The 19442-nt window shown below is 38.8% G+C and overlaps 1 protein-coding gene across 5 annotated transcripts in view; it reads right to left on the reverse strand.

Moving 5' to 3' along the window:
* Window positions 1-14754, reverse strand: part of LOC124794691 (biogenesis of lysosome-related organelles complex 1 subunit 4) — an 81615-nt gene extending 66861 nt beyond the window's left edge. For all 5 annotated transcript variants that reach the window (XM_047258250.1, XM_047258249.1, XM_047258248.1 and 2 more), the window contains exons 1-2: window positions 14609-14754; window positions 4677-4748 (exon numbers count right to left, since the gene is read on the reverse strand). In XM_047258250.1, coding sequence (XP_047114206.1) covers window positions 4677-4748; window positions 14609-14668 — 132 coding nt within the window. In that variant the 5' untranslated portion in view covers window positions 14669-14754. The remainder of the gene's footprint in view (window positions 1-4676; window positions 4749-14608) is intronic.
* Window positions 14755-19442: the final 4688 nt, after the last annotated feature.

The following is a 19442-nucleotide window of genomic DNA, read 5'->3' on the forward strand; positions in this document are numbered from 1 at the left end:
TGTAGCTACTAATGTTGATAATTTTAAGGGAGAATACACAGAGTTTGATTCTAATATAGAAAGTGATATTTGGACAGAATGATATCTTGAGGAGAAATGTGATTTTACTGTAACTGATTGGCGATGGTACGGTAGAAGATTACGATCGTTATTGTCTCATTTGTGGACTCGGGAGAAGTTTAAGATAGCAAGAGGTCTAGAAGGAAAAAAAAATGAAATTGGGGCAAAAAGAAGCATTTAATGAATTATTTTGGGATGATTATGAAATTGAGGGGTGGAATACGTACATTCATTTGAGGATGTTCTAAACAGAGTGAAAAGTAACGCAACTGGATATTTGCCCTCGGAGGTGATGACGGGAGTCAAACCAAAATTTGTATTGGCAGAAACTGTGGAGTTCCCGCAGTGCCAAGCTGAGTTGGCCAATGAGAGGGAGCAGGCGGTAAAATCCCATATCAGCACAAACCAATTAAATACAAAATAGGAGACAAAGACCTAGTACGTAGGAAAGAAAAGTCCAGCGAAGTGGATGTAGAAATGGGGAAAGTAGGTTAAGAAATAAGTGTATCTGTGATTAGTTTATAAGATTATTTGGAGGGGTAATATGCAATGCTTTATTTCAGGATTTATTGTAGCTGATTTGTTATTTCATAGCATAAGAATATTTTTTGGCACGAGGTCTGTGCAATTACAGAGAGATAGTTTAGGCGCACATCTGGGTGCAAGGAGATCGGAGAACTCCATTATTTGGTGAATGGTATCAAGTCAAAAATCAGTGCACAGTATGTGTATAAATTAGGTTTTTGGGGGTGTATTAGGGATTTATTTATGTGTATATATATGTTAGGCTTAAGTTTTTTGATGGTTTTATGTTTGTTGTAATTTCCAAATTATAAGTTACGGTCACGCGAATTTTGGTGCATGGAGGTTGGAGAAATTTGGAAAATGAAAATTAATAATGCTTACCAAAGAAGACAGATGTATGTTTATCTACTTATTTGAGAATATTTTAGGGGAATAATTTCTTGTTGTATGGAGTAACAATTTGAGTATGCAGCTTCACTGCAGGGAATTAAACAAGGGATGAGATTTGTTCATATTTGTTGTTAGTTTTGAGTCTAAGGGAGTTATTTAAATTAAAAGAAAATATTAATTTGTCGATGAAGTCGATTGTAAATCTGTCATGAGATGCATGTCTCTAGTGGGACTTGAATAACGTGTCAGAATAATTGAAGAATTTATGAGCATCTTGCAAACGCTGTAAATCAATTGCTTACTGTATAGTTTAGACCTGTCTGTATCAATTCCACCGGGGGAGTGTTCAGTGTAGATTCTGGATAGTATCTACACCCAATTCAAATTTCAACAGATTTGTTCCCACAAAACGATGGTGACGGAATGCTGAGCCACACAGAATTTTGGCGGGTTACTCGGCTTCAGTGGATGGTGGACGGTCAGTCTTTAGGTAGCTAGGAAGTTAAATGACTTAGAAAATTTCATGTTGTATGGTATCGCGGGACTCAGCCTCTGAGCGGTGAACAGCCACATGCCTGGTGTGAACTCTAACTCTTCGTGTAGATAACAAGGTGGAGTATTGGACTTGTATTTCGCGATGAGATTGTGAATGAGTGAACTGTGTAAAATGGAAATGCGCTCAAGTGTAACAGTAACTCTAAATACGCTATTAGTTTGCTTTCTGAATAAACTTTATTCTAACCAAATCACAACTGTGTGGCCTACATCCTTTATGCGTCGTTAATTTAGCTACCGATATTATTATTAGTGTTATTATATGTTATATTAACTTTGTATGTTTCATACAATTTCGCAAACTTGCCATCAGCCAAGTGACTTAACCAAAGGGTCACAAGTGTCTAATTTAGGGCGTGTAATGTGACACGTGCGGTTCAACCCCTAGACGAGTTAGAGACAAGACATTTCGACAAAGAAGAACCGCATGTGAGCCCGAACATCTCTGGGATGTTAGCTCGCATGATATCTCCGAATATCTGCCATAGCAGCACCTTGATGCCATATTCATATCCGCAACAGCCACTAGCATGGAGACACACTCACTGTACCCTCACAGACCACCTGCTGCCCACGTGACTGCTGGCTTTACTTCATGGTGCATATACTTCACCAATAGCAGAGGGTCAAGCATCATCTGCTGCTCAAGCAGACAGCTCCACAACCTGCCTCCTCACAGATTATGCTTGCCTGTGTTGGGACTTGCTCCACATAGTGGCACCCCTCAAACCAGTGCATGTCTAGCCATGTCCTGTCTGTCATCTCACAGCTTCAATATTTAGATGAGGGAGGTGGAGTCTTTTATCAAAGTCCTGAGCTGCCTCAGCCTATGACCTTTATTCAGAATGTTGTTAGTTGTTTGGATCAAACCACGATCTACTTTAGTTGAAGACAAAGTTGCTAAACATAAAGTAGCAATAACATTGTAACAAAATACATTATGTTAAAGTACATGTGCTAGTAGAACATTTTCATCTGCTGAATACTGAAATGATCACTTGGGGTGGTTTGTTTAGTCAACCTACTAGATACCAATATGGAAAATATATCTAACTACTAGGACATCTGGTATAGGTGCTGCAAGCCACCTGGTATGAAAACTATGGGCAGGTGCCCAGTAAGCTGGCCGCCAGACCCAATGACACGCCAGCTGCAGCCTGTATTGTTTACATATCGGAGTACTGGGTTCTATACATATGCCTGCATCTTACACTGACGCCAGTGTGCCCTTCACAATGAACTGTACAATTCTTCAGTTTGCATCTGTTTTGCTCTTCTGACTTTACCTGTATCCACTGCCACTGGAATCTTGCTTGGACTTGGACTGCAATAGGGCTTCTTCTCAGGACTTACCTGTCTTAGCCCATGATGAACTTACCATCTTCCAGGTTTATGATGCCACACTTATTTCATGTGCCAGTAGCTTGTTTTATATGAAAATAAATGTTGGGTGCTGTCTACAAAAGCCTGAGTTATCAACCAAGTAATGAAGTTCTGGCCCATGTTACAATGTGTTAACTAGGATAATGCTGTAGACCCTAGCAATGAATTAGAATCAGTAGCAGCACTGGGATTTGAACCCATGTCTCCTGCTTACTATCCATGCCACAATGGTACTTCAGCTACCACAGCTACATGAATTACCCTCGTACGTCTCCCTTCCTGATATGAATCCCAACTCATGTTTCAGCCCATTATATTCCCCTTCAAAATTCACATCAATATTGCCAAGGCTCTCCAATATTGGAATAGCAACTTAGCAATGGGCAACATGGGGTTAATGCTGCCTGTACCTTAGCCATAGATTATATATTAATCATACACAGTTGATGTTCCTGAGGCATATTGAGTCTCACATTTATCTACAATAATGACTCAGTATTTATCAGAAACAACTGTAAATGAGTAATATGTCACCTATGCCTGAGGTACAGGCAGGGTGAACTGCATTTTGCTCACAGCTAAGGTGCTACTAAAATATTGGAGAGCCTTCGGCAATACTAATGGAAGTTTAAAAGGGGAATAGCAATGGGCTGAGGCATAGTTGGAATTCGTATTAAGGAGGAAGACAGCTGTGGCAGTCGAAGTGCCAGTGTGGTTTAACAGCTGCTGCATCTGCCTAGTAAGCAGGAGACCGAGGTTCAAATGCTGATGCTGGTATAAATTTTTATTCACTGCTTCAACCTACATCATTATCGTAGATAAAGGTGGGGAACGTCAGCTGTATATGATTAATATGTTAGCTCATTACTTCTTGGTAAGCTGAATCACCATATGAGAAGCTACACTTTACAAGAGTATTGAAACAAATTTTCAATCTTTTATGTAGCTAATTTCTCTAATGTTAGTTTCTGAAACAAGCAGCATGAAGTATTAGTGAGCTTCTGTCCATGTGTAGAATGGCTAAGGTGCATGTTCTGTCTGAGTTTGGCCGAGGGCAGATTGTCATGGCCCTGTGGCTCGGCATGAGCATTTTGGAAACCGCAAGACTTATCATGCGCTTTGGTGAGTGTCTTCAACACGTGGGGAAACCGTGTCCAGACATTGTGGAATTTGGCAGCCACCCTTCATCACAGATGTCAAATGTCATAGGCACGGCAGACTGGAAAACAGGACAGGTGGAACTGTGGTGGAACTAACATCAGTGTTTCTTCATTTGCATTAATTGTTTATTAATTATCTTTCCCTGATCTTCCTACTTAGTTTGTTTCTTAACCATTCTATGTTTCTAAATGTTTTATACCTAAAACAATATTCTGAAATAGTTTTTGCCCTGGACCCAGCAATTTTCCATTACTTGACAGGAGTTCATCTCTCGTCTGCACTTTCATTTTCATGTCTGTGGACTTCTTGCACAGCCATCTCTTAGTGCAGAGTTTTGAGTGACCTTCCTCCCTGTGCTACCAATTTCACACTTTTCCTGTCTACCTACAGAAAAAAAGACTATGTTTCAAGATTTCTGGTACGGTTTACACAATACTTTTTTTTCCTTGTAAGTAGTCATTATTTTTTTACCACTCTGTAAATTAGTTCGTACATAGAGAGCAATCTATTTTAAAAATGTCCACGTACTATAGTAACAGAAATGAAATTACTGTCATGAAATCATATGGATATTTTGCAAAAAACAATTAATTTTAACTTGCCATATCCATCAGGCTTTCAAACTCTTCCAGGCGAGTTAACATATCTTCTATTGTTTCCATTACTGGAGATATCTAAAATCAGAAAGACAAATAATCAACAGGTAATACTTGCTATGTGACATTTTATTTTGATATTAATCTACATCTATACTAATAGTAAAACAGTAAAATTGTAAAACAGCCATGTATGAGCACATTAATCTTGAAACTACTAGATGACTTTTCATGAGGTTTTCACAGGTAACTTGAGCATAGCTTGCAGCAATGAATAGGCTTTATTTGATCAAAACCAAAGCAAGGGAGAAAAAAAGACATTACGGTTTGTAGCTTTATGCAAATTCTGCTAGGCTTAGTATTTTGGACATTTAATCATCATGGCCTTGTACACCAAAGAACCAATAGATGGTGGAGTTAGTTTATTAGAACACAAAAGAACCATGGGTGCTGTTCGTTTTTTTAACTCGGTGACAGATGTATTTTTGGAAGTGTACATCACTGAAGGAATTAAGCACTACAATGTTATCTTTACAAACACAAATTAACAACGAGTTTACTTGGCTTGTATATACAGAGTTACTGATTTCGTTTTGTGTATTAAAAACTTAGCAACATAGCTTTTCTTCTTTCAGTGAGTTTTAGTTACATAAGTTGCTTGGAAAAACAAATTTATTAAGTTTCCTTTGTGATCGGGGCACCTGCTCATTACATTCTGTTTACGAATAAAAATACCTACAAAATTGTCAAATCTTTCTGAATACACTAGAAGGGTTAAAAGACTGAAGACTATGCAATCTCAAGGAACCAATGAAGATCCTGAGGCAAGACTTGTTACAGCTTGAGAACATGAGGCTTTAACTCGCTTTTTGGAAACTCCTACTGAAAATGGGGCATGACGTAAATACGATTGAGAGTGTCACACATTATCTCGCTCCTCGGAGCCCTTCACTCACAGAGGCTTAAGCCTACTTCTCTCCAATGTAACATCACAGAAGGATGATAGGTGAGAGGTGGTGCATGTGACTGAATTTTTATACCCCAAATCCGACTTATTCCTAACAATTTACCATTTTGCTTTGAATGTGTACAATTGCAGATGACTTTATTTTGTGCCAGTACCATAAACAAAACACAAGGCCAGACACTACATGTTGTGGGTGTAGACATTGGTGAGAGTTGATTTTCATATGGCCAGCTCTACGTGGCTCTCTCTGGTGTTACTGAAGCATACAAGCTCTTTGTCCATGTCCCTAATCATAGAACTTCAAACATTGTATACAATAAATCTTTACAAGTCTAAAATAAGTTACATATGTATGAAGTCTAGGGCACCATAAACCTGGGCATCACCAGGTATCTCATCTATCACAAATATTATAATAACCATACCTACTATACGAAAATAAATGTGCTTGGTTAAAATGCAAAAGAGATGAACATATCATTATGCAGTCATAAGCATTTAGCCTTAATGAATCATATCGTGCAGCTCCATTCAATGATAGCTTGTAGGTTTCAGGCAGTAGCACTTTGTACTGAAGGTTGGATTAAATGAAACTAGATGTTTAAAAATCTTAGTGTCCAGATAAAATGCAAACATAAAATTTAGTCAAAACATTACTATGCTGCTTAAGAATTCAGTTCAACTTACTCTTCACCCAGTATTAGCTTTCACTGCATTCATATGGTTCCCACAACTTTTAGTACTGTTTCAGTCTCACTTACATTGCACAATAATTTTCAAAAAGTAAATCAACAAAATATAATGATAAATATGTTTAACAAAGTAAACACCATGAACAGTGCATAGCCATTACCTAAACTTAAAGCAGACAACTCTTCCTTGTCCTGATAGTTTTTTGCATTTACAAGACAAGATATATATATTTTAAATGTTTGTGTTGAACAATAAAAAAGCAGCTTTTGGGAGAATTGTTCACACAATTGTAATCATTGATATAAATAACTTTATACCCCTGTTTGAATTCCATAAGAAGTAATTTCCATGGTGTAAAAATCTAATGAGAAGTTAAATGGTGTGCAGCAGCGTAATGAGATCCTACAAATGGCCAAACAATAAGTGAAGTCAATGTTAATCAACTATCCCTTCTACAAGTTATACACATTGTCTTTTCTGGTACTGCAATCGCTTGTTAGTTACCTTTGCTGATGCTTACATAGTTGAACACGTTTTATATTATTTACTGAAATTTGTACAGAAGATAGTGTTGTGTCCATATCTAAGAATGTTTGAAGGATCTTTTCTAGTATATAAAAAGTATTTGAATAAATGTAAGAAGAAATGAAACTGTATGTTTCCTTTTATTGATGAAATGATGTAGATCCTGATATAGACATCTATATCAGGATCAGAGTAACAAAGTGATGTCAATTTGTTGTTACAAGCAACCACGATATAGCATTTCGCAGGTTGCAAGAGTCTTTCCATTTTCCCAAGAAATTTCACAGTTAGCTGTAAACGTTCTGTAAAAGAAATCTACTGGACAAAGACGAATGTATATGTTTGTGGCTTGTTTTTGTGTGTGTGGGGGGGGGGGGGGGGAGGGGGGGTATGGCCCCTCAGAGGTGGTGATGTTTCAGCATCCTTACAAATATCAGTAGGAAGAAACTGGTTAAAATGACGTGACACATGGAAGAACAAATCAGTCTTACACAAGAACTTGGTCTCTCTCCCCCTCCCCCCCCCCCCCTGCATCAGTCATAGGCATCTACAGAATCACACTGTTATTCTCATGCGGATATATCTTCTAACTTAATGCATCTCATTAACTCCTTCATTGGCCAACATGTGCTGAACTTTATGAATATATGTGTGTGTTAATGTAAATATTTCATCTGATAGTTTTCTTACTTTGGCAGAAATGATTGATGGTACAGATTTCACAGGCAGTAAGAACATGATAACAGATACATTTAGGACTTCAGTCTCCTCTTTTGAAACCTTAACCACTAGTGACTGTTTGTCTATAATACTGTAAGATAAATGGTGATGATAAGCATAAATAAATGGGGAAAGATTTCACACTTAGCACAAAGGTATTGCTCTATTATGCTCTTTGTATTAAATTACAAAAAATGAACACTTGTTTTTCTTTATAACCACACACAGTTCCTTAACAGCTACATGAGCTAGTTGGTTTTTGATTAGATATGATAGTTCATCTCAATACATCATCTTCTACATAACATCTACTCAATGCCAACTTGAAGTGCTAATGGGATGTTTAACCTTGATATAATTTCTATTTGAAACACAAATGTGATTCTTTAGTGTTCCCTGGCATACACCACAAATGAAGGGTCTAGCGGACAATACGAGCCAATGGTATATTCTTTGAAACGTGACATATGTTATACAGATGGTGACTTCAACATTTCCGTTATAGCAGTTGTTTGTGTGTGTTGTTTACAATATGTTATTTAGTTCTTGTGGGAGGTGGATTAGACACATTGTTTAGCAGATCTATATGCATCCAGTGGAAATGGTGAGTGTACTGAAGATGGTGATAATGTCGTTCCTGATTAAAGTTACGTAGTAGCCCCTCCCTCCCCACCCCCTTGCATTTTTTGTAGTTTATGTACAGTATATGTACATAATGTACATCAAAACATTTGGGGACATGTCCCGTATCTAATATATGTTTCCTGATGTTACCTTGCAGTTTTAGATTTTATGACAAAGAGTGCGTTAAGTGCAATTAGACATGGCGTGAATGTAAACATTACGCTAAGCTACATGTCAGGCTGTTAGCACGATCTTTTTTTGGCTTTTACACATGTTAGCTTCACCAACTCTCAACCAAACTACCATCTTCCAACCTAATGTAGAACTCAGGCTATGATACAGAACAGTTTGTCAGCACAACCAAGATTTCAGTGGAATGGGTGTGTCCAATAACACACACTAGCCCATTTGTGTTATGACTGATAAGTGCAATGTTGGCATTTTTCATCTATTTAAACTGAGGGTTGACATTATGTTGGGAAGGTGACAGTTCAGATGTAAGTTGTGGAGCCAGTAACTGTATCATAACAATCTTCTTAGGCCCCTCTTTTTTTCGAGCAGTCCATATTTATATTTATGTCCCTCATGAAAATCACAATTTTCCTACTGTGAGCTTATATTTTCAACTTTTTAATATGACCGAAATGATTAATAACAAGAACATCTCTAGCCGAAAACCACCTATTCCTGTTGAGATCCCATTAATTCGTCAGTTTTTATTTTTCCGTAAGGTTTTGTCTTGTTAGTGACATTGACTGGTCATTTCTTAAGGCTCGAATCTTTGGTGTCTATCATGTTGTTTACTAATTCTCAAATGAAATGACAAAAACTAAAATAAAGTTGTGTGTTCATAAATCATAGGAAACTACTATACTCACTAAGTGTAGTTGATTTGATTGAGTTTCAGGAGTGACTTTTCCCTCCTTGTTTGTTATTTGTGGGAAAGCGATGTGGAAAGTCTGTAACCTCTACAGGACGTGTTCTCACGAGGCAGAAAGACGTGAGTGGTAAGAGGGAAATCAAATACTTCCCTTGGAACAACAAGCACAGCAGCATCTGATCCACAGTGGGCAGCTGCTAATAGCATCTGCATCCATGTTAGGAGGGGCTGACATTTTGAGGGGAAGGCAATGGAATGCCATCCAAACATGTCCTAGAGAACCACATGGATACATTCACTTGTAAATGTTGTGGAGTTTTGAATAGTTTTCCAATCAGATCTCTGGGGGTGGGGGAGAGAGAACAGTTTTGAGCAGATACATGTTAAAGCTGAAGAAAACAAATGTTGGAATGTTCAAAGCATATACGAAGCAGGAAATCTAGCAAATGTGGTCCAAGAAATGAGGCGAGTCAGTATTGATATATTAGGTATAACAGTCACATGGTGGGTTGATAGTGGAGATTGTTCTACTGTTGGCGGGGTACACTATTTTATTCTGGGAACCAGTACCAAAATCATATTAGAGAGTGGGCGTTACACTCTCCCCAGTGCATTTCCAAGAGTGTTATAAATTTTGTGTTATATTCTGACAGAGTTCCTTATTAAAGCTCATTGTCATGACAGTGAATCTAAAATTCAAGGGAATGCACCAATTGTCGACACAAATGAGCAAGAAGCAGACACTTTCTACAACCAAATCAAGGAAGTACCTACCCTCACAAAACATCATGAAATTAATATTAATAGTGGGAGACTTCAACACCAAACTGGAAAATGGCAGATTTGAAGATCTGGTTGGACGTTTTTGTATAGGAGTATTAGTGAGAAAGATGATCGCAACTGCAATTCAGGAAGAAAACATGGTCACCAATAGTTCATTCAAATCACCAACTCAATGACTATATACATCGTAATCAGGTAGAATACATTTTAAGCAACAAGTGTTTTGGGACTTCAGTAAAGCTGATCCACTTATCCTGGACCACTTACACTATCTGATTGTATACTCACTGTTTCTCTAAAGATAAAACTCCACCTCAGCAAAGACACCCCATGAAAAACTCAAACAGTCTGAACACAGAAGTGAAGTGGCCTTGTGTATCACCAGTAAAATAGTAACTACAGGACACCTCTGGTCCAGAAAACTGCACCAAAGTATGGGAAGAGAGAAGAAACATTATGATAACCACCACTCAGTATAAACTGGGATATAAAACAAGAGATGGATGACATGATGATGAACACTGAAACAGGAGAGCCCAGACAGATCTAAACAATTACAACAATATTCAGAAACTTATAATGTCAGAAATTAGTGAAGTAAAAAATGAATAGGCTAGTTACAATGCAAGTGTGAAGAAATTAAAGCCTTAAAAGCTTCACCTGATAAGTTTGGTTTACATGAAAGCTGGAAGAAACTGCTGGGATATAAAGAAGAAAAAATGTCTCGTAAAATTTTTCTTGATGATGCAGCAAAGAAAGAGACGTTGGAATACTATATTAGGAACACTTTTTTAGAGACAGATCAAATGTTGAGATTTCTAGGAATGACAATCTAACAGAATCTCCAATTATGAAAGCCATACAAAACACAGAAACCAATAAAATAACAGAACCCGATGACACTCCAGTGGACTCATTAGCCTTCTTGATGAAGAAGTTCAGTCTTACACAGGTTACTAACAAAATTTATGACACAGGTCACTGCCTTACCCAGGGACTGTATCATCTTCCATTCCCTTACCAAAAAAGAACAACTGTGACAAACTCTTTAGTCTTATGAGGTACTCCTTTAAAATACACAACTTAACAAAAAGGTGAAGCACTCAGAAAACAAGGTCGGACGTCAATGTAACTTCATACACACACACACACACACACACACACACACACACACACACACATACACAGCGGGCTTGTAAATTACTGGAGCTGCAATTCGCTGTGGCTGGTAGAACAGTAACCAGAATGCATTAGTGTTGTTACCAGACCTGGTAGGGCATGTAAAGGGTATGAACAGTGGCAGGTGGTGAGTGATCACTGTGAAAGACACAAAGATGCCCTGTACTTGTATGAGAAGGTGCTATCAGTACCTGACAGAGGTTGAAAGGAGTCTTATTGTGAGACTCCATTTGGACAGCTGGTGAAATCGTGCAGTGTCCAGGTTTGTAGGGCAGCTGTCACAGTGGCCCGACATTGGACTGCATGCAGACATGAGGGTGGGCACATTCGTCATCAAGGTTCCAGTCAACTTTGTCTGACCACTGCAAGGGAGGACATCGTACTGTGCACCAAGAACATTATAACCCCTTCACATTCATGCCTGTGATCTAGGAACAAGTTGCTGACTCGAAACTTCCTGGCAGATTAAAACTGCGTGCTGGACCGAGCCTGAACTCGGGACCTTTGCCTTTCGCGGGCAAGTGCTCTACCAACTGAGCTACCCAAGGACGACTCATACCCCGTCCTCACAGCTTTACTTCTGCCAGTACCTCGTCTCCTACCTTCCAAACTTTACAGAAGCTCTCCTACGAACCTTGCAGAAGACAGTTTTAATCTGCCAGGAAGTTTCATATCAGCGCACACTCCGCTGCAGAGTGAAAATCTCATTCTGGAAATATCCCCTACGCTGTGGCTAAGCCATGTCTCCGCAATATCCTTTCTTTCAGGAGTGCTAGTTCCGCAGGTTTGCAAGAGAGCTTCTGTAAAGTTTGGAAGGTAGGAGATGAGGTACTGGCAGAAGTAAAGCTGTGAAGATGGGGCGTGATTTGTGCTCGGGTAGCTCAGTGGTAGAGCACTTTCCCGCGAAAGGCAAAGGTCCCGAGTTCGAGTCTCGGTCCGGCACACAGTTTTAATCTGCCAGTAAGTTTCATATCAGTTGCTGAATCGAAACTTCCTGGCAGATTAAAACTTCGTGCTGGACCAAGCCTGAACTCGGGACCTTTGCCTTTCGCGGGCAAGTTCTCTACCAACTGAGCTCCGTTGCAGAGTGAAAATCTCATTCAAGTAGCTGACTCCTTTGAAAAATTCTATGTCACCCTGCACCATTGGTCAGAGACTAAAAGCAGCTGGATGGGAGAAGTACCATCCCACACACAGGCAGCTGTTAACGCTACCTTTGGAGCAGTGTGATGACTGGAAAGAATATACTGCTGATGAATGGCATTACACTGTGTTCAGTGGACAATCGCAGTTCTGGACTACTCAGGACGACTGTCGTCGGCAAATGTGGCAGTGAACTGGGGCGAGGTCCATCCTTCCGACATTTTGGCAAGGCACACGGGTGCTCAGTACGCCAACACATTCTGCATTCTTGTGTCACCTCTCGTGCGACAGGGTGCGCTGCCATTTTTCAACAGCACAATGCTCTTTCACATGTGACAAATGTCTGTGAGCTATCTGTGTAACTTCGAGGTCATCCCATGACCAGCAAAGCCCTCAGGTCTGTCCCTGGTAGAACACACATGGGGGCAGCTTGCACAGCAAACCCACTCCAGTGCCAGTACACAGTATATCAAGGGCCAGTTACAGCAGTTGAGGAGCATCTGCCTCTGGAAAGGATGCAACAGCTTTCTGAAACCCTACCCGACCGAATCAGTGCACGCATCCATGCCAGGGGGGGGTGCAATGTCATACTTCTTTGTAAATCTCACTCAATTTTGTAGTCACTGGAATAACATCTCATAAACTTTCAAACTGTCAAGTTTAATTTTGTTTCTTCCTTCCTTTCTGTGTGCCACACTTTTTTGTCAGGCAGTGTTTTTCCAAGTGAGAGTCATCGGTGGGAAACAGCCTGGGATCAGGAAAGGTATAGGTGCAAGAGGAGCAACAGCTGCATTATATTTTTTGTGTGCAGACTGCTACGATAAGGATTAAAATGCAGGCCTTTGGTTTAGTGATAATGAAAAAGCCTTTTACAGTGTACATCATCATAAATTTACTGAAAATCTCAAAAGGGTTGATATAGATGAGAAAGACTTCAACTGCATACAGAATTTATATTTAAATCAGACAGCTAAGGTTACATGTGATGTTGAGGTCAGCGACTTATTAATATCTGCAGAGAAGTCAATTATTCTTGGTGATATAGAAAAAAATGGATAAGGATTTATCGAGACTTCTTCAATAAAATTAACTATGCTGATGATACAGTATTAATTGGTTATAATTCATGTATCTCCAAGAATTCCTCAACAGAGTAGGAGATTACAGCAGTAGTTTAGGTCTGAATACAAACACCAAAAAGACACATTTTATAAATGTCACATGACAGCCTTTACAAATGGAAATCTTTGACTCTGTGGCTCTTTAATAGAAAGTTTAAGAACCTTGGAACATGGCTCAAAGATGATTGGAAATCAGGAGATAAAATTTTATATGGAAAACTCTTGTAATGCTTTCACAAAATTCAAGAAAATTCTCACAAATACAGACCTAGATATTAACCTTACAGTTTGATTTGTGAGATGCTACATCTGGTACATACTTCTATACGCTTCAGCAGAATGGACACTTATAAGCCAACAACAAAGAAAATTAAGGACTTTGAAATGTAGATTTGCTGTAGAATGCTTAAAATACTGTGGACAGCAAGAATAACTAACACCAAAGTATTGTGACGAATCACACACTGCGAGAAATGTGAACACTATTTAAAAGAAGACATCCTGTATACCTAGGACACAGCTTATAGAACACCAAATATATTCTTCTACAGTTGGAAAATTGGGGTGCAAGAAGAAAAGGGCGAAGAAGAATGTTGTTTGATAACTAAGTGGTGAACAAGTTTACCAAGAGAAGATAAACTAGTAAATACAGCAGTTCAGAGACAGGATGCATTGTGTGGTTGACGTCATTGATAGATAGGCACGAGAAGGAGATGATGTGATGTTGACAAAAAGCACTGGATGGAACAACAATGACAAGACTCCAAATGATGATGGACATATGGTTAATGATGAAAAAATTATATTCTAGTGCTGTGTACTGTTTCCTCTCTGGTTAGACAGGCGTAATGACTGTATTTTTATGATGAATTATTAGGCGAACTATCCAAACTTCGTAGATAAATATATGGTTTACAGAGTAGTGACAATGCACTGCTGCGAATGACGTATTAACTCTCGCATACAAATGCGGAGAAACACAGTTGCGTGCGCAACTCCGTTTTTGCCGCATTTTCTCGATAACTTACAGGTATTTATATCATATGCTGGCATCACAATACATCGAAATCCAAACTTTGCTATTCAAATTCTAAACTGTGATGCTGGGAAATATTAGGAACTCTTTTATTTAAATGTTTATTTAATAGAAACAAATAATTAAAACACACGCAAAAATCGTTTAACTTTACTTCCAGTATACCAACAGTATCAGGTCTTCTACTAATAGTTCCAATATATAGGTACGAGTGTGAGAGAGAGACAAAAAGACCTCGTTTATTGGCACTTTTTTCGCTTTACTTGCCTCTTTATTTACGTCAAGTTTAAAGTATGATGCGTAATCATCTGCTAAGTCGGTTATCATCTTTGCTCTAACAGAACAAAACTTTATGCTACTGACAGACACCTGTTCAACAACAACAACATAAACACGTCGCGTGACGCAATCGGCGACCATAGAGTGTAGTAGTACGGTCAAGATCAGTCGTCACAGATGTACGCTTCGTACACAGCACGTACACCATGGAGGTAAAAATAAGAGGAGTTGTCATGACGTCACAAACTTGAAGCCGATCCAAGAGAAGGTCCGCCATGTTAGCTACCCCAAAACATTCGCTTCTGGTAGTTTGATTCCGTGTAGTCGTGAAGTGTTTTGATAAAAAATGCCGGCTTGCGTCGCTCACGGGTGTACTAATCGTTCTGATTGTAGTCTAAAGTTTAAACAAATCACATTTCATTCGTAAGTGGACTTATTTAAGTGCTATTTTCTTATATATACTTGAAATTCTGATGCACTGTAAAGTTTTACAGTATGGTTTTATTTCTGTGATTTAACTTTAGCTTTCCTATCAATCCAAGGCGAAGAGCTGTCTGGAAGTGAGCATTACACTTGGTTTTCACTGTGTGGTTATTCTGAAGTAACTGAAAAGTCCTGGCAAGAAATATCCTGGAAATGAGGACTAATGTTTTAAAATGCAATAATTTAATGTAAAACTAATGTAACTACATGTAGTGAATTAAATCTTCAGTAAAATGTGTGGAACACCTGTTACAGTGGTTAAAATATAAGTACTTAAATGGTTACATATTTGTTAAAGCAAAGTTCCCTATCGAAGTCCAGGCTTAGATCATTACATTAATCACTGTGTTGTCGTGGTACCCTGTAAATTTCTGTTCTTTGCCACACTGAATGTCATTTGGCAGGTACAATTTAAAAAGAAAGCAGATGTGGAAATTGCAATGGGCCTGACAATCTTAAATTCAGTTCTGTTCCTTCGTAATTTAACGTATTTTTCACTTTGTTGACATGACAGCTGGCTTGTTTATATCATCCCTGCATACATCTATGGGACACCAAAGGAAATAAGGTAAGTTTCTTGCAAACGTGAACATTTAAAATTTGCATTTGACTTGAAAATGCAACGAATACAAATCGGTGCCTCTAAACTATCAATCATTGTTTTTGGAGTTCTGGCTTTATCAATTATCGACACAAACACAATGAAAGTGAATAGAAATGGATTACAAAAGCACGGTTTTCATAGCACATACGTCTCTTCTCGGTTATTCTAAGTGTATAAACAAAAAGGAATTACAGTACTGAGGCAAGAAGCGTAACATTTTTACGTATTACTGTATCAAATACGCATTTAAGACCAGAAAAACGTTTGAAGTTGCGTCCCTTATGCTGTGTTGTTCACTAAAACCGAGTAACATTTACTATATAAAACAAATATCACGTGCACACGACATAAATAACGAACAAGAAGCAATTGTAAACACTCGTCTGCTAATGTTTTGGGGGATCCAAGATGGCGGCAGGCCTCGCCCACTGGCTTCAAAACAACGTACAGCGCAAGTCTGTAGCGCCATCTCCCCTTATTCTACCTCCATGACGTACACAGCCAGTCTGTCGAGAAGCGTCTGTCGACCGAAGAAGTAACAATATTAACTCTGGAAATGACCCTAGAATATGCATTTGACTTGGTTCCGTGCTGGAGGTAGAGCTCTGGTGTCTGCTGATTCATATCCTGTCCCATACTGTAGTTAGCCAAAAGTTGCCGTCTGCCTGAGAGAAAACTGTTTATTGAAACTCAATGAAATTGGAATGCCTTCCTTAAGAAAATTAGCGAATACAGGAAAATCCAATAGAAAGTCTATATCTCAGTTATTCACCGAAAGTTTGGACACAAAAAGATCTAGTTTATCCTTCGCAAGTACTCCAGCAACTTGACAAGCTTCCTTAGATTCTGTCCAGGAACTGGCAAAAGCAAGGTCTATGAGATGAATTATGAGTTTCAGAGTCCATTTTCTTGTTTTTATAAATGTTCTGCAGGCCTCCATCATCTGAACACAAATGTTAATTCCTCCCATGCTCATATTACAATTTGTAACACGTTATGTACAAGGAATACTGACAAACACTTTTTCCTTTTTGATCCACTGTTCTAGATTTGTAACTGAATTGCATACAAAATAGTTTGACGCTAATGCCATTGCTTTTTGTCTTGCCATTGAATGACGACAGCATTGTTGTCATCCCGGCAGAATTCTTCCATGTCACCTCTTTTCAATTTTTTCATCTCTGTCAGGTGCAATCTCTAATTTTATTACACACGGTTGTTCCTGTTCCATACAATTCTTTTTCTCGCAGAACTTCCAGCAGCGGAATGGTTATAAAATATCTGTCAAAGAACAGATAAGAATCTCTCTCTAATGTCTGAATCAGTGGAAGCACAATATTAAGCCCTAGGCCATAGCTGCTTTCACGCAGAGGCGTTGATTTTCCCTGGTAAATATCAAAATCTAGGACTAACCTCTTGCTCTTTCCTAACCTCTTGGGCGTGGTTTGTTCGGTATATATTGCTTCAAGGAACAACGACCAGTAAAAGGTATCATCTGTCCATCGATAGAGTAATGGCCTCCACTGGGGTGAGGCAATTTGACACAGGCATTCCTCATGAACCCAATTGCAGGTTGAACTTTCCCTTCCGGAAAACGATTCGTATCAACAACATGCAACGACTTTCATACAGAAAAGAAATGACCCTTGTGATATTGTCTGCCATTAATAGAAGGTGAAATCCACAATGCCAATACATGCTCATAGGTGGGGTATTTGGTATAGCCCATTAGAATGAGTGCTCCAAAAACTTTTTCTTACTTTCAGCATGGTAACTCCCAAAATGTGGCCTGTTTGAGATAAATGATACATGTTTGTGTATGTGGATGCAAGCTCAAAAAATTCGCCGGGAAGGTGTGTGTGAAAGCACTTCATAGAAGCCATTGGTGATTCATGGAAAATGTCAGATATCGGAGGGCCTTGCGAAGAAGAAGGACGTTTCCTCCATAAACGTTTTCTCGCTGTCACTAGATTCAGTTGTTGTGCGCACTGTGGTACCTGTTCATTTTGGATTTGCTCTTGTGTTTCATTTAAATTTGCTACCTGCTGGTTCTAAACTAGGGGCTGCTCCTTGGAGTCATCAGATGAAGTTCTACTTTCAGCAATTTTCTTCTTAAGTGATGGCATGCAAGATTCATCAACAATGTCATCACCACTACTAAAGCCCTCCACATCTGATTGACCAGAAGGTATTCAGTCTCTGCACCTGTCAGTGTATCTAGAAAGATGGACACCCATTAACCTCAACAACTGAAATTGGTAAAAAAAGGAGTAAAAGCCTAACCCACACAGGTGTGTTACTTTAATTATCGAAGCATCTAATGTAGAAATAGTGTTGAACAAACAATTTTTATGAACTACATTTGATTCATTCATCATTCAACTATATTTCTAAATTTTTATGCACTCTGAAAACAAGTAGAATATAACGAAATTGACAATATGTCTGTGACGTCAGCTCAAGGCAGCCATTGTCAGAGTACTGGCACTATTGTTTGGTCCAGGTTGTAACAATCGCACTTTAAACATGTTGTGGTAATCTGGCAAAGAAAGTACCCACACAATTGTGCGTGTATGGTCTGAAATGGTTACGGATTATTTACTTATTTATTTATGATATATGGCTGATCCACATGCAACAATCTGTCTGCATTCGGCACATTTACTTATATAGATTATAGCGCATGGATCGAAAATTTGCCCAGACATCAGACATGCACAAACCTGGAAGTTGGAGTTTCAGATCTGAGCAAAACTAAGAGTAATTGAAATATAGAGGAGCCACAAATGTTTGTGGAAAGTTAACAGCAAGGGATACAGTGATCAGCATAAAGGGAAAGGTAATTATATTTCTGAACACCTACGTCTGCACTCCACAAGTCAGCTGACACTGTTTGATGGAGGATACTTATGGTACCACTGATTGCCCCTTCCCTGTTCAATTCACAAGTGGCGCGTGGGAAGAATGATCAGTAAGTCTCTGTGTTAGCTCTGATTTCTCGAATTTTCTCATTGTAGTCGTTAAACGTGAGGAAGTAACATGTTGTCTGAATCTTACCTGGATGCACTCGGCTGGGACTTCAGTAGTAAGCCTCTTCTTGATGCACTACGCTTCTCTTGTAGCATCTGCCACTAGATTTTGTTCAGCATCTCCATAACGCTCTCGTGCCGACTAAACGGTCTCAACATAACACACCGCTCATCGTTGGTTCTCGTCTATCTCTTCTCTCAGCCCTACTGGATAAGAGTCTCAGACTGATGAACAATACTCAAGAATCGGTCGAACAAGTACCTTGTAAACCATTTTCTTCGTGGATGAGTTCCATTTCCTTAAGATTCTTTCTATGATTCTCAGACTAGCATCTGCTTTTCCTGCCTTTTGCTTTATGTGGTCATTACACTTAAGGTCACTTTGGATAGTTATCTCTAACTATTGTACAGTACCAGATGATCAAAATGTCAGTATAAATTTGAAAACTGAATAAATCACGGAATAATGTAGATAGAGAGGTACAAATTGACATACATGCATGGAATAACATGGGGTTTTATTAGAACCAAAAAAGTTCAAAAAATGTCCCACAGATGGTGCTTCATCTGATCAGAATAGCAATAATTATCATAACAAAGTAAGACAAAGCAAAGATGATGTTCTTTACAGGAAATGCTCAATATGTCCACCATCATTCCTCAACAATAGCTGTAGTCGAGGAATAATGTTGTGAACAGCACTGTA

The sequence above is a fragment of the Schistocerca piceifrons genome, chromosome 4 (genome assembly GCF_021461385.2).
Source record: "Schistocerca piceifrons isolate TAMUIC-IGC-003096 chromosome 4, iqSchPice1.1, whole genome shotgun sequence".
Lineage (NCBI taxonomy): Eukaryota > Metazoa > Arthropoda > Insecta > Orthoptera > Acrididae > Schistocerca > Schistocerca piceifrons.